The sequence below is a fragment of the Carassius carassius genome, chromosome 20, assembly GCF_963082965.1.
Source record: "Carassius carassius chromosome 20, fCarCar2.1, whole genome shotgun sequence".
In the NCBI taxonomy this organism is placed as follows: Eukaryota; Metazoa; Chordata; class Actinopteri; order Cypriniformes; family Cyprinidae; genus Carassius; species Carassius carassius.
The window spans coordinates 21,158,378-21,175,615 of NC_081774.1; the positions used below are offsets into that span (position 1 = coordinate 21,158,378).

The 17,238-nt window shown below is 36.4% G+C and overlaps 2 protein-coding genes across 5 annotated transcripts in view; one reads left to right on the top strand and one right to left on the bottom strand.

Annotated features, from left to right (window-relative positions):
- On the top strand, positions 1 to 3,070 carry LOC132096670 (cell division cycle protein 20 homolog). Its single transcript, XM_059502188.1, has 10 exons — positions 1 to 212; positions 294 to 439; positions 681 to 777; positions 897 to 1,022; positions 1,111 to 1,307; positions 1,549 to 1,643; positions 1,722 to 1,947; positions 2,064 to 2,189; positions 2,268 to 2,385; positions 2,493 to 3,070. The coding sequence occupies exons 1-10, from the start codon at positions 23 to 25 to the stop codon at positions 2,651 to 2,653; spliced, it is 1,482 nt and encodes a 493-aa protein (XP_059358171.1). The 5' UTR covers positions 1 to 22; the 3' UTR covers positions 2,654 to 3,070.
- A 686-nt stretch (positions 3,071 to 3,756) lies between these two features.
- The window catches only part of LOC132096671 (elongation of very long chain fatty acids protein 1-like), a 642,822-nt gene continuing 629,340 nt past the window's right edge, over positions 3,757 to 17,238 (bottom strand). For 2 of the 4 annotated variants that reach the window (XM_059502192.1, XM_059502191.1), the window contains exons 2-8: positions 7,738 to 7,827; positions 7,338 to 7,528; positions 6,706 to 6,786; positions 6,361 to 6,417; positions 6,078 to 6,183; positions 5,683 to 5,822; positions 3,757 to 4,414 (exon numbers count right to left, since the gene is read on the bottom strand). In XM_059502192.1, coding sequence (XP_059358175.1) covers positions 4,103 to 4,414; positions 5,683 to 5,822; positions 6,078 to 6,183; positions 6,361 to 6,417; positions 6,706 to 6,786; positions 7,338 to 7,528; positions 7,738 to 7,798 — 948 coding nt within the window. In that variant the 5' untranslated portion in view covers positions 7,799 to 7,827 and the 3' untranslated portion in view covers positions 3,757 to 4,102. Of the gene's footprint in view, positions 4,415 to 5,682; positions 5,823 to 6,077; positions 6,184 to 6,360; positions 6,418 to 6,705; positions 6,787 to 7,337; positions 7,529 to 7,737; positions 7,828 to 9,201; positions 9,463 to 13,768; positions 14,010 to 17,238 lie in introns of those variants that run through there. The other 2 variants (XM_059502190.1, XM_059502189.1) reach the window with 2 other exon arrangements.

Here is a 17,238-nt window from a genome sequence, read left to right on the forward strand (position 1 = left end):
ATCGCAGCTATTTTTTTAAATAATGTCCCATTTTGGGTTTGAGAATGACATCCACAGCGTCCTCCGTCTGGACATGCCCATCACAAACGCCCCAATTGCGAGATGGCAAAGGAAAGCCAGCACATCCAGCTCGACCAACACAAACTCCCTCTCACCGAACAAGAGTGTCAACCGTTCAGTGAGCCTTTCCAAAACCCCCAGCAAAACACCAGGTGAGAGCCACATGGGTCCAGCTCCTGCTTACTGTAGAGCTGGAGTGTCTCCAGTGTTACATAACCGCTGTCTCCAAACAGGAAAGACCGGCAAGACCCAAAACACGCCCTCTAAGGCAGGAGGAGATCGATTCATCCCAACAAGGAATAACAAACAATTAGATGTAGCTAGTTTTCTTATTTCCAAAGAAAACGAGCCAATGGAAAAAATCGCATCCACTACAGCAGTAAGAAACAATTTTATATATATATTTATTTATTTATTTATTTATTATTATTATTATTTTTTTTTTAAATAAAAATTACCTTTTCAAAACTTGTATTTATAAAAAAAAATAGTAATAACTTGGATATAATGGTGATATTTTTATAATAATAAATTCATAATGCAATAATACAGCTTTATTATTATCAATTCATATTTCCGCTTTTTGATGTTATCTGACTTTTAAATTAATGTTCTGCCAGCCAAAACAAAAAGCTTGGTCTGTGACACTAAATGGATATGACATTGAGGAAGCAAAGATCTTGCATTTAGGAGGAAAACCACTGAATGCCCCTGAAGGTATATCTTATTTATTTTAATTAAATATAATTGCTTGTATTTAGCTTATTGATTAACACCAGTTTAATTTTTCCTGGTGAAGCCCTTCCACAAATGGGTCTCTTATCTATCTTTCACAGGTTATCAGAATAATTTAAAGGTTCTCTACAGCCAGGTGCCCACACCGGTCTCTATTAAGAAGAGCCGGTACATTTCATCGGTTCCAGAGCGGATTCTAGATGCCCCTGATATCAAAAATGACTTCTGTGAGCTGATAATTTTTCAGAAAAGCCACATAGTCTGATTTGAAGATTTTTTTTTTTTTTTGAGACTAACATGTCAATTTCTGTTCAGATCTAAACCTGATGGATTGGGGAAGGCAGAACTTGTTGGCAGTTGGCCTTGCCAACCATGTTTATTTGTGGGATGCTGGTGCCGGGGACATTGTTTTATTGAAGAAAATGGAGGATGATGGCGAGCACATCTGCTCCGTCTCTTGGAGCAAAGATGGCAATTTCTTGGCCATTGGGACAAGTGATTGTAAAGTTGAGGTAATTGGTTACTTTTTTTCAGGCTGTGGTTTAATATTGTACATTGGTTCTCAGGCTGTGGTTCATTATTCTACATTGGTTCTCACTCTGACAACAAGGCGTCCCATTGTCTAAGTCCATATACAAAGCCTTCACAAACTACTTCTGGGAATACTATAATTCCAGATAAAAGCAAGATATCTTAGAGTTTCAAGATCTCTAAATTGCCATATTGCTTGCTGAACTTGCCATTTTCTTGTAGCTATGGGATGTTCAGTACCAAAAGCGTCTCCGCAGCATGGATGGCCATTTGGCAAGGGTTAGTTGCTTGTGTTGGAACGATCATGTTTTGTCCAGGTAAGTCCAACACCTCCTTGTGCTCTGCAGATTATATGGATTTTAGTGTTTTAACATTTACTTGTTTGTTATCCTTAGTGGCTCCAGGTCTGGTTTGATTCATCAGCATGATGTCCGGGTAGCAGACCACCACATCTTTACCTTTGGGGGACACACTCAGGAAGTCTGTGGCATTACATGGTCCCCGGATGGGAAATATTTAGCTAGTGGTGGTAATGACAACATGGTGTACATTTGGCCAATGACAACTGGTTCAGAGTATCAAGCCATCCATTCTCTAAATGAACACCAGGGAGCAGTCAAGGTAATGTGAATTTTGCGATTGTCTTTTATCCTACCTGTAGTCTTCCATTTGAGGGTTTAGTTCAACTTTTTTTGTTTTTGTCCTCCACCCCCCCCCCCCCCCCCCTTTTTTTTAAGGCTTTGGCATGGTGCCCTTGGCAGCCTAACATCCTTGCATCGGGAGGTGGCACCAGTGACCGTCACATTCGCATCTGGAATGCAAATAGTGGTTCTTGTATCAGTGCCTTAGATACTTGTTCACAGGTAGGCTCACTCACTGTCTGCTTGCATGTCGTAGTATACATAACATGAGTGATTTAACAAATTATTGTTTCTTTACAGGTATCATCTCTTGTTTTTGCACCAAATTACAAAGAGTTGGTGTCTGGTCATGGTTTTGCTCATGATAAGGTTATCATCTGGAAATACCCCTCGCTCAGTAAAGTTGCAGAGCTTGAAGGCAAGTTTGAGTAATTTGTATGGTCACCCCTCCTTTAGTTGAACTACAACTACAGTAACTTGAGAGATAATATAAATTCTTCCCATTTTTCCAATCATCTGTCTCAGGACATGAAGACCGGGTCCTCAACTTGGCGCTCAGTCCAGATGCTTCGACTGTGGCTTCGGTTTCTGCTGATGAAACCATTCGACTTTGGAAGAGTTTTGAAAAGGATGCTGTCAAGAAACCCAAGTCTACTAGCAGCATCATTCAGCAACATATTCGATAATTATGTAATGGTCTTTTTAATGCACCCAGAAAACAGGGAATTGGATCAGATTTAAAGATCTAAAACAGTTTCTCAAACATTCATTAGAACCTCCCATTGGATTTTGTTTGGTTTTCAAAGGGCTGGGAAATTCCATTCCCAAACACTGATGGCTGTTACGTGCCATTATCTCTACACTAAGTTCTGTTAGGCACTCGCTTATACTTGTTTTCAGAAGCACAATGGGTTTTTAAAAAATGTAATATTTTGAGTATGGCTGGTATGTGGGATTTCTAGAAGACCACCTCCTCTGGAAGCTGAACCCTCAAACTTTTTTTTTTTTTTTTGCATTTAACCACAAAAGTGATCATTAAATTATGTACAGAAATGTAAATTTTCAAATAAAGTTTTATAAGGAAGCATTTGCTTCCCTTTTGACATGTTTCTTGTACTTACCTTATAGCTGCTCTAATGCTGTGTTCAATTAGTTTAATCTCATAATATTTATAACATGGTTTTTAAAGCTTGCAAGTGGAATTGTGTATCACCATGTTGGCAGACTAAAACCACAAACATCAAGTATGGAAGAGATGAGCTTTGAGACATAATTGCTTTGCCTGAACATGCACTTGAGCTCTATGAAAGATTTGGTGATTTCCGTTTTAGAATTTTTTTCTTTTTTTCAAAATGGACAACAGAAAGCTCTTTATGACATGGTGTTATTGTGAATACGTTGATACAAGAAAAATGACTAGAGATCAGTGAATTAATAAAAGGTAAACATCCAATTATTACGGACATTGCATATGCAAAAAAAAAGATTCACACTTTAAGTGGACCATGTTCCATATGAGGCTGCTCGCGTTTTAAGCAATCTAATGTAATTTCTGGATTGTCTCATATTGAAAGGGAAGTATTCAAAGTTCTTTCAAGATGTACTAGATATTATCATGTTTAACAGTTTATGAAGTGCCAATAATGTAATGCAAACAACGTTTCATTTTCGAATAAATATCCACCTCACAAACCGAGCATAAAACAAAAAAATCAATTTATTATAAAAAGCATTTATCAACTGATAAGTTACAAACAAGCTCTTAAAAAAAACTCATACATTTCCAATAAACTGTGAGAAAATATTTATTTACAATCAAGTGTGGGTTAGGTTTGTGAAAACTGTACAGTGTGCAAACAACTGGGAGACTCATATGCCAGGAAATAAAAAGCTAAGTTCAAGTGGATTTAACCACAGACACATGATGTCAGGTTTCAGAGTGACGTCAACGACTTAAGTGGACGAATTCTCTTCATGCATAGTGCCCCCCCCCCACCTCCAACATCTATAAATAACAGGAAAGGGGGACCCACCGCCAGATCCAATGTGTCGTTTCATCTCCCATGCAATCCTAGAAACTTAATTCGACAAAAATTATCTAACAACAATGTCTCTGATGTTTCTGATTGGCCCATTTAGACCTCCTTCACTTTCCCATTGTGGGCAAATCCATTAGTGTAGTGCACAGTGCCATTTTCCAAGTGTTTGCCATTGGCCACTACCACTGGCTCAATTACAGTGGTAATGCCGTTCTGTTTGGGTTTGTCCTCAGTGGAAGCAGGTAGTCGCTTTCCCTTTATGTAGGCCTGGATCCAGAAATTGGAGAAGAGGACGAAGAAAAAGATGCCATAGATCAAGATGAGATGAATGAAGATGGGAACTTGGTATTCACACTTTTCCATAAAGTAATACTGAGAGATATGGACAGTCAACAGCACAAACTGAATCTGGAAAATACAATAGAAAAGAAATTATTGAAATGACAATTGCATTAAACTGGAAGACAAAGTATAAACTATAAGTATACTTAATTTATATGTACCATTCTGATGAATCACTGAAGCAAATACAATTTACATTAAAACAAAAGTTTACCCAGAACATTTTGGAGAAATTACATTACTTGTTCACTAATGGATTCTCTTATGGGAGCTTTCAGAGTAAGATCTGATAACAGCTGGTAAAAACATCACAATAATTCACACGTAATACACGACTCGCGTTTGTGAAGCAATAAGCTGCTTGTGAAGCAAAAAGCTGCTTGTTAAAATAATTTGAAGGGATAATTCGCCCAAAAATGAAAATTTTATATGTATCTGCTTACCCCCAGGGCATCCACGATGTAGGTGACTTTGTTTCTTCAGTAGAACACAAACAGAGATTTTTAAAACAAATTGTTGCAGTCTGTCAGTTATATAATGTAAGTGGATGGGAATCACGGCTAAAACATACAACTGAACATACATTCAGTTTCTTCACAGACCGATTGTTTTGTGTCTTTACACATCTGTGGATCGCCACGAGCCGCAGGGTTTAATTTGGTTTTGTTTGTGTATGTTTTATGACTCTCAAAGCCGTGATTCCCACTTACTTGCATTATATGACTAACAGACTGCAACGTTTTGTTTTGAAAATCTGTTTGTGTTCTACTGAAGAGACAGTCACCTACATTTTGGATGCCCTGGGGGTAAGCAGATAAACATCAAATTTTCATTTTTGGGTGAACTATCCCTTTAAAACTTTTTACTGTTGCTTCCTGCTATAATTCATAATCACGAATCATCCACCCATTTTGACCTCTCACATCAAAATCCATTGACACATTTGTTTAGAAATGTTTTGGACTGTTTTCGTTTTCAATGGTGCTTGATCTGTGCATTGATTCATGACTTTTTCACTAGAGAAGGGAATATTATGGATAAAAGGAGTCATATTTTAGGCAAAAACAAATAGTTTAAAGTTAACGATGGATTCTTTTATTACAAACACACAGCTTCTTGCTTCACATGACGTTAATTGATTGACTGGAGTCATGTGGATTACTTGTGGATTATTGTGATGGTTTAATCAGCTGTTTAAACTCCCATTCTGACGGCACCTATTCACTCCAGAAATATAATGCAGATTTTCTCCAAATGAGTCCGTTTTTCAGCAACCTTTGTGGAATATTCCTTTAATTAAACAAGTTTTAGAATTTAAATGAGTTAACACTAACCAGTTGGATTGCAGTCATGTACTTTTTCCACCACAGATACTTCTGGAAGCGTGGTCCTGCAGCAGCCAGACCATAGTAGGTGTACATGATGACATGGACAGATGCGTTCACCATAGCATGAAAAGAACCCATGCCACCCGCTGTCATTTTAACATGAAAAGACATAAACTGAGCAAATGAAACTGGACATCTTTACATATACAGTAACAAATTAATTTCACCTAATTTCACAGGCTTCTAAAATGACAGATTTTTGTGTGTTTGGTTTTACATGACACACACAGTTTTAGTACCGTTTGGGTCACCAGTTTACATGGCCAATATACAATCAGAGCCTTAAAGCAAAACCATTTAATAATTATTGAAAGCAGTGACAGCAGCACTGATAGACTCACCAGGAGTAAGAGTGATGCCCCACCACCAGGTCCAGGGTAAGACCGAATGATGAAAGATATGCAGGAACGTCACCTGATTGTGCTTCTTTCTCAACACAAAAAACACCTGGATCACAGACACAGTTCTTGTTAACTCATGTAACAAATCATCCTGAAGCCACTGTACTGTATATTGTGCCTATGCGCTTGAATAGTGTACATTATCCTATTCCTATACAGCAACGCAACATACAAATAATTTAGAGCACTGATAATCACAGCAAGATATGAATAAGATCCTTACCGTATCTAGAAGTTCAATATATTTGGAAAAATAGAACAACCAGGCCACCCGAACCATCTGAGGATACAATGAGAAACACGATTCGTCATAATATACACTATTGTTCAAAAGTTTAGGGGTTAAATGTTTTTGCTACATGTCTTTCTTATGCTCACTAAAGCTGCATTTGCCATTAATACTGCAAAATATTATCATAATTGTATATATTTTAAAATAATTATTCAGAAATCAGTCTAATATGCCAATTTGGTGCTCAGTAAGCATTTATTATTATTATCAATGTTGAAAACAGATTTGCTGCTTAATATTTTCTGAGATTCAAAGAAGAACATGAAATAAACGTACTCTGAGAGCTTCAGGACTGCTGGAGGGGTCACAGAGGTCACATCTCCAGGTGTACGTAGTTCCCCAGCCAGACATCAGGAACTGCATCAGACAGATAAAAAATTATACACAAGTACAACAATATGGTAACATGGTCTTTTAAAATTGCCATTATTTAGTCACCCTCATGTCATTCCAAACCTTTGACTTTCTTCTATGGAATGCAAAAGACGTTTAGCAGAATGTTCACACTGATCATCCTCATATAATGAAAGTGAATAGTGACCAAAGGCTGCCCAGCTTCAAAAACTACAAAAAGTAAACGTATTATAAAAATGGTAACACTGACAGTCTGGTAGTCTGGTTGTGGCATAAGTCTACTTTTACGGTGACTATTTATCAGAAGTGACCATTCACTTTTATTATATGGACGAGACCAGCATAGAGATTCTGCTAAACATCTCCTTCTGTGATCTACAGAAGAATTACTGTTATAAGGTTCTGTAATGAATGAGGGTGAGTAAAAAAGACTCAGTTTGAATCAACTGTATCTTTAATCCTCTGGTGGTTCTCGTTTCCGCTAAAGCTATGAGATGCAATACCTTAAATTTCTCTCCCAAACATGCATTTAAATGAATGAAAGAGTATCCTACCTCATAAACAATGTAGGCGTTGAAGGCCACCATTGAGAAATTATAGACAATCATAGCTGCTTTGAGGTGGAAAGGTTTCCGATTGGCCATGTATCGTGGTCCCACATATAAAACGAAGATCACGTATCCCAGCAAGATGAACGTCATCTCAATGGGATTCTGCATCAGCGGATAATCTCGCACCCTGGCATCTGCACAAATTACACAGCAACATCAAACAAGCCTTTATTACAGCAGATTTCACATTACCAGTGGCCGAACTCTAGCGCTTTATACAACAAACAAGTGAAGCTACAACACATCTTAAAGCTTTAGTAGTTTATGTGCATAACGCATTAAACACGCCAGTGATATCGATGGTTTATGTTCATATAAAAGGCATAATGCCATAAACTCTTACCAGTTCTTTTCAGAATATGGTCGTAGATCTTCAAGATGTTTGAAAGCACCTCTTGAAACATCTTGTCTTCTTCAGACAGCCAATAAACTGGAGGACATTAAGAAATGTGTTAAAACAAGCTGATCAGACAACATCAATCCAGCTAGTAAAGGCTGAAAGACAGTAGAGGCAGAGTCAACAATGACAGCCCAGCAAAAGCAAACAGGAAACAGCTGGCCAAGTGAACCTGAGTGGTACATGAGGTTACCAAAGCTGAACTATTACTATTACACTCTTTGGGAATAAAGCTGTCACTGGGGTAATAGACTCAAAAAGTACAAAATTCTACCTTTTGAAAGGATGCTGCCACTTTTTTTCCCCTGAGTGTACTACAATTTTCTAGTGTGATAGGAACATGATGGTTGTTTTTAATCATAAATGGTAACTTAAAAACTTGATATGGATGTATAATTGAGAACTGGTCACAATTTCGCATTTACTAGCTCATTGAGTATTTAATAGTAAATGCCTTTGGAAAAATATTGGAAAACTATATAAAACAAGACACTGTGCTGTTACAGTTAAAAGCTGCTGAAAACCAGACCGTTCGTTACCACCGTTCTTGCTCCTGAACACTATAAACATAAAAAGTGGGGTTTCGCAACAACGCTCATTTTGGGAGATGCAAAGAACATTTCTAGAAACTAGTTTTGCAATGGAAAGTTTCAATGGATGTTAAAGGCTCGTCATGGAACCGGAGATGCTAGTAAAGAACCAGCCAAACAGAACAAAACTATGTGGTTGATGTTCGGCAGGAAAACAATGGACTATGATGATGGCAAAGCATACTAAACAGACCCTTCACATCTAATGCATCACCACCGGTTTCATCATGAATGCAGCAGAAGTTACAAAATATGAGACAACTCTTATGTTCTCTGAAAGCTCGTGTAGTTGTATCATACAAAGTTTCTTAAAGGGTTTTTAAACCCTTCACTATGGTATGAGCTCTGAATTCATACCAAATTATGCCTAAAAACTCTGTAAACTCATTCACATGGTAGTGCAACTTGATGTCATCTGTATAGTACAACCCGGTCTATAACGAACGACTAGTGCAACAGTGCAGAGCCAGTCAAACTGGTGAGGTGGAGAAACAGAGATATTTATTCTGTCATAGAATCAGATTAACTCACTAGAGAGGTACTGCTAATCAAAACATAAAAATAAAATCACAGTCAATCCTATACACAGAAGAGAGAGAGAGAGAGAGAGAGAGAGAGAGAGAAAAAAAAAATCAGAAATGGTTGGGATCGCAAGAAAGATTTGGCCTAAACTGAGCGGATCTAGCTAGTGTCTCATCACATTTCCCAGTCAGACACCTACCCCACAGTCAAACTACAACAACAAATAATTTGTTAGGGAAGAGTGAGGGATTCCAATTCCTAATACATTTTATAAAAAAAAAATAGATTTTGAACTTACCTGTTATCTTTCTGTTGATTCAGTCACCCCAGCCAAAAATAAATAAATAAATAAATAAAAAACTAACTAAAATAATACTGCCCCACAGGAGCAAATAAATGGATAATAGTCGAAACAGTCTCTGAACTTTGGTTCTTCCCCGTGTCCTTATCTTTCCTTTCAGCAGTTTTCACCAGTGAACGAATGAATGGAGGAATGTATTCCAGTGGGAGTTTTACCAAGGCAGTGACAGGCGGTGCTCCCTGCCCAATATAAACCTGAGCAGCAGCTCATTCTAAAGAGACAACACCCTCCTGGTTTCGGGATTGTAACATTCATCGGAGGGGAACCGCCCTCTAAACTCAATAATTGGCTCTTGAGAGTGAGGCTGCTCTGTGATTGGCTCTGATACTGGTCAGGTTTTTATTATGCATTTGGAAGTAGGCGAGAATGGAGCAGGGACTGTTCAACAGTGAAAAGTCTTTTGTTTCCCTTGGCTTAAAAATATGGGCCTATTCAGCGCGAGTAAGACCAATACACAAATACACAAAAAAAATGGGAGAAAATGATTACGATAATGATAAAAAATAAATAACAGAATATACACAATTAACAATTAGCTGGGTAAAAAGCAAATAAATAAAATAAATCATAATGTGTAACGTTGGTATTAGGCAGATTGGGGTTGTTTTAAAGTTTTGTAAAGTTTTCCCATTGAATTTCTTACCATTTTACTTCATCTTGATTCATGAAAAATATTTTTTTTACATTTTAACTAAGAACGACTACACAAACACATTTGCTTTGCAGTCACTCTTTTCGAAGAAAAAAGATATCTAATATAAAATTAAACTAATTGGTTTACTTTCATGTCTCAAGGTATAATGCTTATGGATAATCTGGGCCTATATTTCAATTTATGGCTAGATTTGCTACATCGCAGTGAAACACATTTTAAATCTTAACAGCAACAATGACACATATGTGTAAGTCAGTGAGCCCTCTAACTGTAAGACTCCATGTGGCACATGTTCTACACAGGGACACTAGCAGACAGTTTCACTGGATTCCTGTATCACTGGTCGGACCCGTTCCTCAGACGTTGAGGACAGGGTGTGGGATCCGTCAAACTGACGCACTCTTGCAGCAGTCCGGGAGGAGGTGAAGAATGACAAAAATCCTGACATGAGTGGGGAGTCTCTGTGCTCTATTCATTTTCTCACAAAAAGCAGTTGATAACTGACACACTGAGTGCTGTGACAAAACACACTAAAAAAAATAAAAATAAAATTAGATTCAATCAATCACACTTCAAGTCTACAAAAATACACATTCATACCCAGGTAATCTCTCTACAGCTCTACAGAAAAAGCAGGTTATTTCCAATATGACAAATTCCACATAACCAACAAGTCCTGATATGGTTATGAAGAGTTTCGTGAACTTCCTGTGGTTGGGGACAGACACTGAGCTTTTCAGATCAAGAGATGAGAAAAGATAGTACAGATAAACATCCATTGACATAGCTTCATACTTCTCTGGCCATGTAGAGAGACCTTTCCTGAACTCTGTAAACCCTTTTAAATCAAAGCAATTTATTTATATTAATAATAATCCTTACAATCATATATATGCTTATTATAAAAACATAAAAAGTTAAGCATGTATATTGATTTTACTTAGCAACAATCATTGAGCTCAATGACTCACTGTGCATGTCTACAGGATACTGGAGGTACAAAAGATTAGTTTTAGCATAAAAAAAGCAAAAAACTAAATAAAGCAAACAGACTTTAGTTAGTGGAGGTAAGGAGGAAAGGATGAACGACGATATCTGAACCATCAAGGCTCAATCCATAGAAAAAGCATTTTACGATGAACATACAACTACTGTAGCTATTAGGTAATGTGCCAATAAATAAATGAGTTAGCAGCCAGTTTGATTCAGTGATTAATAATTATCCACAGCAGCTGAAGGGGCAAACCTTTGTCAGGGGCAGCATCCTAGCATCCGGTGCTATTAGCATCCCTAATCATTTTTTATATAATCAAATAATGATATTACTATACATTAAGATAATATATGCATGCAGCTTTACTTTATATAAAACGGTAAGGGGTCGGTAAGATTTAGATTGAATTTATTTCTGAGGCTCTTATTCTCAACAAACCTGTGTTTATTTGATGAAAATATATATAATAATAATAATTATTATATATATATTGTTACAATTTGAAATAAAATTCCACTTTAACATATTTTAAAATGTAATTTATTCCTGTGATGACAAACCTGAATTTTCAACATTACTCCAAGTCTTAAGTGTCACATGATCATTCAGATATCATTTTAATATGCTAATTTGCTGCTTAAGAACTATTTATTCATATATATATATATATATATATATATATATATATATATATATATATATATATATATATATATATAATGTAAACATTTGATTCATAAAATGCATCCTTGTTGAATAAAAGTATTAATTGCTTATATATATATATATATATATATATATATATATATATATATATATAAAAAAAAAAAACATTGTACTGATCTTCTAGCAGTTGTTCATAAAAGCTGCATATGTGTACACTACAGTAATCAGAACAATTGTTAAGTTCTAGGCCTGGGATTTTTATTAGTCACACTCCCACGTGTTACATTCCAAGCTGTTATCATCACCTTATTCTTCACACCTGAGGATCATAAGCAATCTTTTTCTTCACTTCAACCCAACACTTCACTGACAGAGATAAACTACAACCTTTTGCTATCATCTGCTGACCTTTGACCTTAATTTCCTTTTCCATCACTTCCCTTCGATTCCAAGTACTAAAGTGCAATAACCTAACCTCTTCAGATCACATTACAGCAGAGGACCATTTTTAGACGTTCTCTAACTTTTAGTCTAACTTTTATCATGTTTTAGAAGAACGGTCCTCAACACAACTAAACCAAGAATCTAAAGGACATCAACACATTACAGCCATATTTAAACTGTAGGTCAAACTGAACAGCTAGTGATTCAGTTTAATGAATCAGCTGTCTCTCATTACTCTACTGAATAAACCTTTGCTTCTTGTTTCAGCCCTTGTGACCAAAAACCAAATTAAAGTCATTTTGAATTACGCTTAAATGGACGCATTTTTGGGACTCGGACAGATGACTAAACCGAATGGATGCTGTCCATAATAACTGCTATGAATTGCTGGTGAGACTTTCAGAAACAGAAAGGTGCTGAGGGTCTGCATTCATATGCTAATACAGACACATCAGCAGTTTCTGAAAATAAATTATGCTAGACTCCATTTAGTATCAGTTTGGGCAGTTTTTGATACTGATGTTTTGGTTAAGAATGACACTTGACTGTAGTGCCGGCATCTATCAACGAAAGCCCAACCAAAAATAGCAACAATTGAAACTTCAGTGATACATCAACATGAATGAATAATGAATTTAAACAGGAGAGCAAAAAGGATGTCTGACGACTACAGCAATAGAAAGCAGACAGATCTCGAGCCACACCTACAGGAACTCATTTATGCAACGTCACACTGTGGGTCCCAAAGCAATTATGTCACCTCCTCAATCACGGATGCTATGCGATTATGACACAAGGAATGTCTTCTGCTTTCTAGAAAAACCAATTAAAAACAACTAATTGAGGTTTTATTAAGACTTCTTACCATTATCAAACTAAAAGGTAGGCCTAGCCCAGATATTGTCCATACAAATCACTTTATATTAGAGAAGGCTGAAAGTTTGGACACAGTGAAAATACAATGTGTTAACCAGTTTAAAAAACTGCGAATACACATGTACTGACAGACAGCTATAATGAAAGCTGGTAGACCATCTTGGAGCAGCAACAAACCAGCATTTATAAGTGGTCAGGTCTGTTTGAGGAACATGGGTTGCTGCTTAGACCAGATAGAAACCAGACGGCATGTTCCAGGACACAGACACCAGCCCAAGCTGGACTTTCCAGTAGGGACATTAATAAAGTGTACATTTTAACATCAAATTTCTTCCTGCTCTTTTCACTCTGCAAAAGATATAGTAACATTTGCTGAATCTGAGAGACACTGCCGAAACTGAATGCAGCTCTTCAAGTCTGTAACAAAGCATAATTTAACACCTCTGTCAACTCTTTAGTCACTTAAACCCAATTCAAATCCATTAGCAATGCCATAATGCCCAAGGTTATACAATAAACCACACTAGACAACATAATAGTCCACCAAAAGTCACACGGTAATGTCAATTAGACTGTTATTTTGCAAAAAAAAAAAAACTATTCTGAACTCAGAAAGGGATAACATGACCATGAAAAAAATGTTTTAAATTAATTAATAGACAAATTAATGAAAGAAAGAAAGATTTTCTGTGTAAAGTGCAACGTGGGTTAATACAGATGGTTAACTAACCACAATGCGCCATCTTCTATGGCAAAATATTCAACCCATTAAAACATACTGCTTTGCAGATACAGTATTGTAAAGCCACAAATGTCATCTTACAGACTAAACCACGAATAAGTTTTAAAAAAGCCAAACTAAATCCCACCTGATCAATCGTGCGTCATGACGCAGGAAACGCTCTGGACGTCCGGAAGGTCTGGATTTTTGTATATATATTATGTTTTGAGACGTTTCTTTTCATTTATTTCGTCACTTAGTTTGTATCAAGGTTTCTATAAAAAGAAGTTTCTGCTGAGAGCCACACAACATGATTTATACGCTCTCAAGATGCGTTATTGAGAACGACGTACATCTCATATGACTTTGATGAGCTTAATGGGATCCGTGTGCTGCTTCTCCTGCAGTGTGTAGTGACTGACCACCAGAAGGCGCCGCTGTTCTACAGTCAAAATAAGTACATTTCCAATAAATAGTGAAACATATATTTTCTATTGGAATAATATTTCATAAATAAACTGGTGAGCATAAGAGATCATTGAAAAATTAACATTTCTGTTCAGTGGTTTGATACTTACCCTAGACAGGTTTTTAATACGATACATACAAGTTTGTTTATAGCTCATATGTTATGCAAGTTATATTTTTCATTATAAATATATTTTTTTACCTTTTTACAGTTTAGTATGACCTCACGAGATGACTCATTTTTATTTCACCATTTGCAAATAAAAACAATCTTTTTTTTTTTTTTTTACTTATTTTGTCTTATGTCATCTTCTTAATGTGTTTTTTTTTTCATAACACTAAACATAAGTTCCAAAATTGTCAATGTGTCAAACTTAGGTCAGACCTTAAGTCTGACGTCAGTGTGTCAGACCTTATTTTTGTAAATTACACTGAATATTCAAAACTGTTCTAACTTTAAAATATATTGTTGCTAGGCTTCACACAAACTCGTTGTCTCCCAGAGAAACAGATTTGCAGACCTGTGATATGGATATAGATCAGGCAGCTGACCTCTCTGGTAATAGAGTTCACAGCTGGTAGCTTTGCCTCAGCAGACTTCTCACCCGGGAGGGAGCAAAAGGCCATCCTCTTCCCCGGCGGGTCAGTGGCTCATCAATAGCACAGACTTAAATAGATGTAGCAATTACGTGCCTCAGGTCCAATGGGCTAATGATTGTCGGGGGCTGTAAGCTCTTTAGTGATGGCAGCCCACACTGTTCATTTATCCCGCTGCATCCTCCTCAGATAGCAGAGCTTCTAAAGCTTCTAAACGTTTGTTTGATGCAGAGTATCATGTCCTACACATTCTCATTGAGAGCTTTCAATGCATGTAATGCACTGTACTGTAATGCACTGTAATATTGTTTGCAGATGTGGGGTGTTATTGATTTTGCCTGATGTGAACTATTTTCTTGCTATATTTTATGTCGCTGACCATTTATTTAGATAAATACATATGCAAAAATATACACTGCTCAAATACATTAAGAGAACACTTAATCATTACATTAACACCAAGTCAATTCAGCTTAGGGGATATCAATATACCCAGCACAAGTGATGTAAATCAGTTTGACCTGCTTTGGTAATGCTGGTAATCAAACAGTTTATAGTCCCCATTAACCATAGTATTTCTTTCCCAACTATTGAAGTCAATGGGGAATAACCAATGTTTGGTTCTTTAAAATTTCATCAAAATGTTTTCTTTTGTGTTCAACATAAGAAACTTATACAGGTTTGGAACAACATAATAGTGAGTAAATTATGAGAACATTTGCATTTTGGGGTGAACTATTCCTTTAATGTTTTTGTGGAAACAGTGGTATATGCTTTCAGGATTCTTTGATGAGTTGGAAGTTTTGTTTTGTAAAAACTGTATTTATTTGTAACAATGTATAAATACATACAGAGAGACATGCTTATATAAAATCATCTTGGTATGGCCATTTTAAAAAATGACGCTTTTAGTGTTTACAAAAATAGCCTGGATATCAGCAAACAAGCAATTCAGGAAATTCGTCATTACAAGAAATATGACAAGCAAGCAGTCGGTAGGTCTTTTCAAAACAGATTACTTCCTTGGCATGATTCAGGAGGAGGAACATGCTTCTGTGGAGGAGTCTTGCTATTTGTGCAAAAAACGTCCAGATAGTTCATTCGGTGATAGCAGGCTCCTTCATGCATGTCTAACTGACAAGAAAAATGATTTGATGTGATTGCTGAAAAGGGTGAAGATGTTTGTGGTCGAGCAGGAGGGCACATCTCCACATCTGAACAGAATAAAAACAAGCCAGTTCAGATACAGGTTCAGGAAGCTAGAAGAAAAACTTGTAGAAATAGCAAGACCTCAGATTTGAAATGTTGTTATAAAAACAGTATAGAGGTACATGCTACACAAACAGCATTTTGGTGGAATTGTTCATTAATCTCATCACACTAATTCAGTCTGACTACAGTGATAAAATTTCATATTTACAAATTTACACTTGTGTTTGGCATTGGTATTTTGCTTTGCATTGCACATTACAACAAACAAAGGCCACAACTTAACAACACAAAAAAATTATGATCACATCAACAAAACAAATCAGCTAAAATGAAATGCTACTATTACTAGCTTTAGATTTAGATCTCACAAGTAATAGAAACATTTCCATCTTTCAAATCAACATTATCATGGGTATTTATTCAAAATATAATTCAGCTTTACCATCACAGGAACAGATGACATTTTAACAAAGATTAAAAATGGAAAAGTTATTTTAAAGTGTATAAACATTTCACAGTATTACTGTTTTTATATTTTTTGCTCAAATAAATGCAGCCTTGGTGAGACTACTTTATACTTTCTGCTGTCAATTTTATACATTGATCCTGATGCTGCTTTAATATATTTTATGTATATATAGAAAGATATATAGATAGATAGATATAAAGCAGATATTTTGTTGAGTTACGTTTGTTTTGTCTATGGCTCTGACTTAATTTTGCTCTCAGTGGTGAGAAAGAATTGACTTATTGTATGTGCGCCTGCTTTTGATGTTTATGTCTCGCAGATGAATTACCGGCTGTTGAATTCACAAAAATACGAGCACTATAGATGTAATTCATTTCAGTTACCATAACATAATTGAATTTTTGTTACATAAGTTCCTCTGTATTATTTTTTTCCAGGAAACATACATTTTCCAATTGAATTTTATGCTTAAAGACACTGTACAGTATTGAAGGGCTCAGAGCACAAACAGGAAATGTGTCACTTCTTCTTCTTCACCCGTTAACGTCATTTGTTACCCAACTCTGTGGTGTTAATCCCGCTCACCCCCGGCTCCTTCTGTTGCCATGGATATGTCATCCCTATGGCAACTCTTTGTGGATGGTCTTGGGTCCTGACGGCGGAGGACTCATTACACATTCCCTTCCAGCTCCAAGTCAAAACGGACAAGCTCATGTTCCTGTCATAGTAGAGGAACCTTTGTGAAAATGTGCCACAGCATGGCTTCATAAACACATGTGGATCTGATCATCAGTCTTGAACGTACCCACATTAAAGAGACCAAATGAAGAAGATGACCTTTCATTTCTAATATGGAAGAAATTACTAACACT